This window comes from Perkinsus marinus (assembly GCF_000006405.1).
Source record: "Perkinsus marinus ATCC 50983 genomic scaffold scf_1104296948516, whole genome shotgun sequence".
In the NCBI taxonomy this organism is placed as follows: domain Eukaryota; phylum Perkinsozoa; order Perkinsida; family Perkinsidae; genus Perkinsus; species Perkinsus marinus.
In genome coordinates, this window is record NW_003210155.1 from 100,796 (window position 1) to 109,155 (window position 8,360).

Genomic DNA, 8,360 nt, shown 5'->3' on the forward strand with positions numbered 1-8,360 from the left:
ATTTTCGCGCGCCCAGAAATTAGCAGTTGATGATGAAGCACTGCCAATCGACTTTAACTATTGATATAATTATGCCTTTCATAGGTCATTGATGATCTCTCGTAGTTGAACGAGTTATCCGGTGAAAGGCGATCTGCATAACGTGTTAATCCGCAATGTAGAATTTGTCTGTGCAGATGCGCATGCGTGCAGATGTATCTTCAGTACAACGCTAAGAAAGAAATCGTCCCTGTGCGGAAATGATGCCCAACTGGCTAATGCAGTGGTCGCTGAATCATTTGTTCTGGGCCATGGAGCTTATCCCATGTGGTTCGAGGAAATGTTCGTTACTCGGAATGGGGACAATGTGTCATACGAAGTTTAAGAAATTCGTACTGATTTCTGTACCGAATTTGTGTGTGAAGTACTACAATCAGGAAGGACACACCTGAGCTCAGCTGAGGAAAGCGAACATATATTCCTCCAACACTGTCATTATTTACATCGTCATGAACTCCACTGTGAGCGACGAAGTGAGCAGGCGATGGAGCTCTCGGGATTTGCTAAAGTCTTGGGAAAGAATTGCTGTAGATAATGAGTGCTCCAGGTGATAGAATATCGCCGATTAAATCATTTGTAGCATTTGGCTATTTGCAACTATAGTCTTGTGTCCTGTTTCATCCAGGATCATACATAATTGCAATTTGGAATCAGCCTTCTTCACTATGTATTTATCATTGTTCATCAGATGTCCAAAAATGAACGTGCACGCATGCGCAAGGAGAGTGCAATGAACAGACGACTATGTTGTTGTAGGGCACCGCCGCCGCGGGCGTGTCAGAGTGCTGTTGAAAGTCAGTATGAGGAGATCGTCAATTCGTGGATTATTGTGTTGGGGGAGATAGATGAGGAAATGCGACAATCGGGAGGTAGGCCAAGTGGAACTTATCGCATCATCGGCGGAGTTTTAATAAAGCTCTTGCCGGGGATCGAACCTGCGATCTCACTTAGGCGCTGAGGTTCTGGCTGAGTTGAAGGCTATGGACGGAGATCTGCCTCCATTACAGGAAGGTGTGAGTGAGTCGACCCTCTGCAAGGTAATTTTGTGGCGCGCGGTAATTACTAGCCTGTCATCGCTAGGCCCTGCTGGTCCGAGCTAAGTTCTACAGATTACTTGGTGAACAGGAAAAGGCGATTCGTGAATACATTTCCTTGTGTTCTCGCATGGATGGTCGTTAGAAATCGCACACTGTTGATTTTGCCAATCTTTGCTTTGTACCATCGCCGAATCGTCCAATGTCACGTAGTTTGAGTTGTTCGAATGTTTGTTCATGAGAGCATACAAGCCTGGGCGGACAGGTGGGCTATTCTAGACGGTTTGGAGAAAGCTGTGTCTACGGGATTTTTCATGGTCGTCATTGGCGTATTCGTGCTCATGTTGAGGTAAGCTGATGGTTTGTGGTTTCATAGGAGCTCATTTTAGTCCCGTTAGGTTCCGGGGGAACACCCTTAAACGTGCGGAGGAGTTCTTTGTTGTCGTTGGAGATGGAGAAGGCTCAGAATGCAGCACGTATGTCGATTCTACAGCTGAGTCGGTTAGTGATATTGACTTTTGACCGAGAGTCACCGGGTTCGATCCGCGGTGACGACGTTAGTCAGTGGACGACATCATGTTGTCCAACTGAATCAGAATCTGACGGAGTCGAAACGCTACCATGATTTTAAATGCTATACTTTTGTCTATTTTCAGTATTATAATCTATCCCACTGAACTCCCTCTGTGTTTTTTTGAAGTGCACTGTGACTGTTACGCGGGAGTTGGGTCTCAGAGCTCCTCTTGAATGACATGGTTACAGCCTTGAAAGTGACTTGTCACTTCAACCGTTGAAACGACAACTCTGATGTTGTATAGTTTTCATATATCCTGATCGATTCTGACATATGATGGCATCACGCATATATGTGTTCCCTCCAACCTGCTGGAAACAGAAACAACTGAGGTCCACAATACCTCAAAGGCTCTCCGTGGTCACCACTCAACAGCCGAACCAGCCGAACCGCCGAACCGCGGCGGTTGCCCGGGTTCCGCGGCTTCATCCTTGAGTTTTCTCTGGAGCCTGGACTCCTTGGGAACAGCGCCATCCCTGGGCGATTCCCATCGAACGGATGTGTATTTCTTCGTGAACTATTTACTCATGTAGCTCAACTCACATCCCCCGTTTGCTAACACCTTCATCATGATCGGTTATACAAACAACACTTATGAACAGGATAGGCATTTTTGGCTGACGGATCTATTCTCTCTGGGACCTCTCACTGCGTCGCCTCAATACACTCTTTTTTATCGGCTTCCAACCCTCGATGATGTCTTGGATCCTCTCTGTATTGGCCTCCACGAAATCGAACAGCCACCGGAGGTCGCCCTTGGGATATCCTCCAGGGGGATGGTTAGCGATGAAGTGGAATATCTTGTCGCACTTGAGCTGCTCGCTATCGGCTTTCCAATCAATCGACGTAATGAGAGGCTCCACGGTCATCCCCTTGAGATGAGCGACGGGTGAAAAAGGGCCTCCTTGCGAAAGTGCTTCTTCTGCTTGGGAGCGTTCTTCACCCTTAACGACGAGTTCTGGATACACCCAGCCTCGTGATTGGCGCTTATATGCTATAGCCTTGATGGATAACTTCTTTCTGCTCTCACTGATAAGGAGCAGAATGATGAAGCTGGCTAGAAGGAGATCCTCTCTTACTTAATTATCCAATTTCGATGGTTGAGTCCTGATTCCGAGTGAGCAATGAAGTACGTGAAAGCCTCCTGATCTCGGTCTAGGTGAACCGCGACATCCAGCTTCAGTGGGTATCCCGGGCCCGCGGGATTTTCTAATTTCCACTTGAGATTACAGAAAGTGGCAGGTCTAAGATGGTCTGTAACATCCGCCACCACATTCTCTCTCAAAACAGGTTGGATAGTGACCTAAATGCAAGCATCTGACTCGATACCAGAAGAACTATTCACTTCGGCTCCGGAACGGGTCGATTGGCTGAAATCCAACGAGTCGCTGGGACTTCCTCCCTGAAGGCACAGCAACAGTCAGCGTAGTCAGATTTATTGGTGCTATCGCGAGCGTTACTAGCTGCAACGGAACGGATTACCTCTGGGGTTTCGAGTTGATCATAAGGACCAGCACCGAGTGAAGGTGAGATGAGGAGGAGCATGACGGGGTTACGAGGAATGATAGTCATTAAATGGGGTTAAAAGGGAACACCTGCTGTGGTATCAGCGACGTCGGACAGTTATAGGGAGCTCACCCCCACTACAGACCGAACCAAATCGCGAGGTATTCATTGGGAGTATCTCGCTAGATCCGGGAAATGACATGAATGCTGTTTTTCGTGCGCGTATTACTCGCGCGTCTGGGAATTGAGATGCTCGAAATCACGACGACTGTGTAATCGCTATAAGCCCACAACACAGACATGACCTGCCCATCTTGATGAATACGGAGCGGTGGTGTAGTCGGGCTTGTGTCACGTGATAATCCGATGACACCTTGTTTAATAAGGTATCATCGGATTATCATCGGATAATAAGGCTTATTATCCATGTCCGCCCTGAGCCCCTTGGGTTGAAAGTTAAATGAGCGAGCGCTATTTTCGGACTGCGGGTCTCCCGGTGAAACACACCAGTTCCTCAATCGCTGTTGCGGAAAAATATTTTCCCCCATCGTTAGCTCTCGTCTTTTCTCGTCGCCAACTTCTATATTAGAGCAAATGGTCGTAACTCCGCCCCAATCGTACCGCAAACTAACGCTGCAACGCCTTTCGCAGTGATGACAGAGAGCTAACAACGCGGGCGTTCGCTACTGAAACTACCGCTAAGCTGTATTAGAAATGAAGCAAGATGGAAAGTCGTGAGTGTGGAAAAGTCTTTTGAAAGAGCCCCCGATACGGCGCACCACGTCAATCATTCGGAAGGGCGAGTCCGAAATCTCGCAAATGGTCAGTGACTCGATGCTCTGTTCAAACCTCCTCTAGTTACGAGGGAATAGTTCGTACAAGCGCACGCACGCGTAGCTCAGCTTATTTCGCTCACTCCGAAATTACTCTTGTGAGAAAATGCGCGCACACGATCGTATTCTATAGCAATCAATAGCGCCTCTTCCGATGCATAGCAAGGATCAAACTCTACATCGAAGCTTTTGTCTAGCATGTCGCAGCTTTTGGCCATATTCGCGCGAAACTGTTGTATACCTGGTAACAACAGTATACGTGAAGTGAAGCGGCGTAAAACTCTGTGAAAAACACAACATTCGCGGTGATATGCAGTAGTCGTGGAATATATTCTTCGCTGGTGTTTTCCATATCACTAGGGTGGTGAAACTCCATTGATAAGACAGCAAATTTCAGTACCACTCCAGTGACACATTTTCCGATTTCGTTGCTCTAAACGGTCGACGAATAAAGCGTATTATTCCTTATTGATCCTCATTCATCGACCTCTATCAAGTGAAAGGGGTGTAAATTTCAGTGGAGTCTGGAAAGTGAAAAGTGAAAGTGGTGTAAATTTAGTGAAGGAGTCTGGAAAGTGAAAGGTGAAAGGGGTGTAAATTTAGTGAAGGAGTCTGGAAAGTGATAAGTGAAAGTGGTGTAAATTTAGTGAAGGAGTCTGGAAAGTGAAAAGTGAAAGTGGTGTAAATTTAGTGGAGTCTGGAAACCGGCTTGAGAAAGTGAGTGGTGTGAATTTAGTGAGGCCGTCTGGACAAGCTTGATAATGCAGCAAAACACTCCATCCCCGAGGACTGAGAATCCCCGAATGTGTTTCCCTTTTCCTTGCTCGAGGGATGTTGCATTGTTGATAATATTTTCTTTACATCTTTATATGTTATGTTGTCTGCGGTGTCACTTGGCCCAAGGTCGAGTATTCCCAGCGCTAACTCAAGAGTGTCGTCGTTGCATACGGAGTTAGCGGCTAGGAATTGATAGTGATACTACCTTCAATAGAGCTAAATCGATATTCGACGTTAATAGCTCATCAGTGCAAATCAGAAGCAATAGACATAACGCTCCGTCCGGAACACGACTCGCCTACCTGTGGTGTAATCAGCGGGTGCTTTTCTGTTGAGCTCTTCGTGACGTTCTTGCATCTCGAGTATATCAGCTTCAAGCTGGAGAGAAAACAAGTGACCAAATGGAATCTTCCACACGCTCACCTGCCTAACTTCTCGTTCTAACCTTTTTACTCTACTTACAGGTTTTACCCCATTTTCCGGCAAAATTTCAGAGAGATCCGGACCAGCTAGAACCTGTGATGACCAGTATAAGAGAATATGCACATGGTCAACTACACTATTATCTTAGGGAATTCTTGTTGGTTTTTGTACCCTTCTATAAATAGTGATGAAACGCCTAAGCCCAGCTAATGCAAGTGAACACATATTTCAACACTAGTTCTGACACTGACTATGAGAAGGCATCATATACTGCCTATCCTACAAGGAACTTAGTTCAGTGAAGATTACCCAGTATTTGCGACCAACCAGAATCAGTTTTGGCACAATTTTCCACCGATTGGCAGGATTCATGTGGAAGTTCATATGTTGATCAACGGACTCATCATCGCTCGAATCGGACATTTGATGAGCAGTTTAAAGACTTGACTGATGACAACTACCGCATTTTAGTGTTGGATTTACGGGTTTAGAGTCCAAGTTCGGAGCCTGAGTCTGAGACACATGATGTGGGAGACGCTGACGAGAATTGCAAGAGACGCGCTCTCTGTTCAGGCGTACACACTCACCGGGCTCTCATCACGTTAACCACTAGGATCGATGGGTTGTGTCGTCAACGTTTGGGATACACCGGTTGAGTTGGTTTCTTTTCCCTCCCGGGAGGGTGGGCGGGAGAGAATGAGATGAGTAGTTACTTGGAGATACTCTCGTGTGCCCACGCTCTGGAGGAGCTCCAAACAAGGGCAGCTTCGTTCTCCCGTGCGTGCGAGTTCTGATGTCGCTCGCCCTATTGTGTACGCACACACAAGCACACTCGTGTGTTATCATACACACTCACCGGGCTCCCATCACGTTAACCACTAGGATCGATGGGTTGTGTCGTCAACGTTTGGGACACACCGGTTGAGTTGGTTTCTTTTCCCTCCGTCACCAACTTAGGTGTATCCCACCGATCCACTCGGAACCCTCTAATCCCCGTGGATAGATAAAGGGTAACGAGTGATAGAGAAGAGTGTGTGACGACACAACTCGTTTCTATGATAGAAACAGTGTCCATCGAGTAGCTAACTATACAGAGAGTACTAAGGAATCGTTCGACAATGTCTCTTAGCGGCATCAGAAAAATAATGGTACTTGGTGGACGTAGAGCCGCTCTACTAGAGCGCCAACCGCCTATTTCATCAATAGTGTCGCTTGGGAAGTGCGACAACGCTAAATCGGTAATAACACCACGTCGGAACCCATGTGACGAGAAGTGAAAGAATCGGTGCAGACCAGCTCTTTTTGCACATCGTTTGAGTGCTATATTGAACGAAGCTAATGACATGATAGATTCTTTGGTTGACAGCACATACTTGGCTGCTTCCACAGGACATAGCTGGGGACCAAAGGTTGTGCAAGTGCAAGCTCGCGTCAGAACTACTGAGTTGGGTGAATTTTTTCGTTGGCGCAGATATAGAGTAACCGTCGTTTCACTCGGAAGGATCATGTGATTGCGAGAGTCCAGTAGTTCAGACCCAACACGCAAGCTGAAGCAATATGCTAAGACGCAGAGAGACCGGAGAAGGAGGAGACCGTCCTGCGTCGCTTGAGTCAAGCGGCTTGACGAACAAGGCTCCTGAGGGCGGATAGAGAGATGAACGATCTATCCCGACGAGACGAACTTGAAAGTTTGCGGCACCCAGACCTCATAATCTTCGTCAGTGGATCGTCGAAGAGCACGGGTAGTGATAAGAGTTCGTGTAGCTTGCGTAAAGCCGGTATATACCTAGAGTGTATCGGGTTACAAGCCAAGAATTCCTGGACGACTAAGGAGGTAGCTGGTAAGATTGTAGAAGTTGAATATGTTCTCCAAGACCACGTGAGATATGCCTTAATAGCTGATCTATAAGATCGCCATGTAGAAGGACGTAGATGCGCTTCGACGAGACTTTGTTGTGCCGGAGATAGCCAATGAGAGCCGATCGCGAAAAGTGCCGCTTTGTATTCCGGATGGGACTTGACTAAGTCCATCTTCAGATATGTACCTCTGGGCAAAGCATAGCTTGGAGACCATGTATGGAACTGAAGTAGAGTCGAGACACCGTCGTGAGATAAGGCTTCTAGAAGTCTCGTAGGATTGTTCAGCAAACGGCGTATCAGTGTGACGATAGCTGTGAAAGGGTTCGACATGTGGGGAGTCAACTACGTGTTCCTTTGAAGTAATGCTAAGAAATCCATAAATGTGGAACTGATGTACCGCAGTGTTGGATATAACTCGACAGATCACAATGTAAATAATACATGTGATAGTGCAGAGGCAAACAGAATGGTAACTTGCTGTTAAATCTCTGTAAACTTCATGGAGTAAAGCAGCGATCAGTCCAAGCTGGGAGAACCAGTGGGACCGTTTTCAGAGTAGTGCTAGCAAGCGTGAGGTCTTCGCCTCTAGATAAGCCATCGGCCAAGTTGAGCTTTGACGGGACATGAGCAACAAATATGGCCGTAATGTGTGTAGGTCGGCAATCCCTCTCCAGAACTCGCTACTGATAACATTCAAAGAAGGAGATAAGGACGATCCGCGTAGAATGAGGCTTTCACAAGTCGTGTTATCAACAAAAAGGAGAACTGGCTTATCACGAATGTAAGTGCTGAAAGACTCAAGTGCGGCTCCTGCAGCGAGAATTTCCAACTTGTTAATATGCACGCTACGAGAGTTAGCAAGTTGTAGCTTTCCCGCCATTCCGGAGGTCGTAGATTGGTATGGAGCTACTATCCCCAGGCCGAAAGTCGATGAAGCATCTGAGCAGCACCAGAATGGAGCATGATGTAGACTGCATTCTCTCACAAGGTCTCGTGCATATGACCTTGCTGAGAATAACGAGATTAAGCTCGATAGAGCGAAATCGATAACGTCAGATGACATCTGTAAGCCCTGGGTAGCACGTATCAGGATTCGAGTTTGCGCTCTACCAAGTCTGCCCAAAAGAGCTTCACAGCAAAACGAGGTCTTGCCGGTAAGCTTGGACGTCAAGAGGGCATGGTTCTGAAGGGCAGCGTGTAACTCTGATAGCAATTTCACTCTCCTGGTTGGAGTTAGACGCACCACGCATCCACCACTAGAGAGATCAAGTTCCAAGCCGAGCAGTACGTTGCGAGAAGCTGGTGGAACGGTTT

The 8,360-nt window shown here is 47.0% G+C and overlaps 2 protein-coding genes across 2 annotated transcripts in view; one reads left to right on the plus strand and one right to left on the minus strand.

Moving 5' to 3' along the window:
- Positions 1-1,300: 1,300 nt before the first annotated feature.
- Positions 1,301-1,595, plus strand: Pmar_PMAR023820 (hypothetical protein; the record flags this gene model as incomplete). Its single annotated transcript, XM_002778605.1, has 2 exons — positions 1,301-1,422; positions 1,472-1,595. 2 exons carry the CDS (start codon positions 1,301-1,303, stop codon positions 1,593-1,595), a joined length of 246 nt encoding a protein of 81 aa, XP_002778651.1.
- Positions 1,596-8,311: 6,716 nt separating this feature from the next.
- Pmar_PMAR023821 (hypothetical protein) overlaps positions 8,312-8,360 on the minus strand; it is a gene marked incomplete at both ends in the record, with an annotated part of 1,155 nt that continues 1,106 nt past the window's right edge. Inside the window, one exon of the mRNA XM_002778606.1 lies at positions 8,312-8,360. This exon is cut by the window's right edge and continues 4 nt beyond it. Within this exon, the coding sequence (XP_002778652.1) occupies positions 8,312-8,360 (49 nt within the window).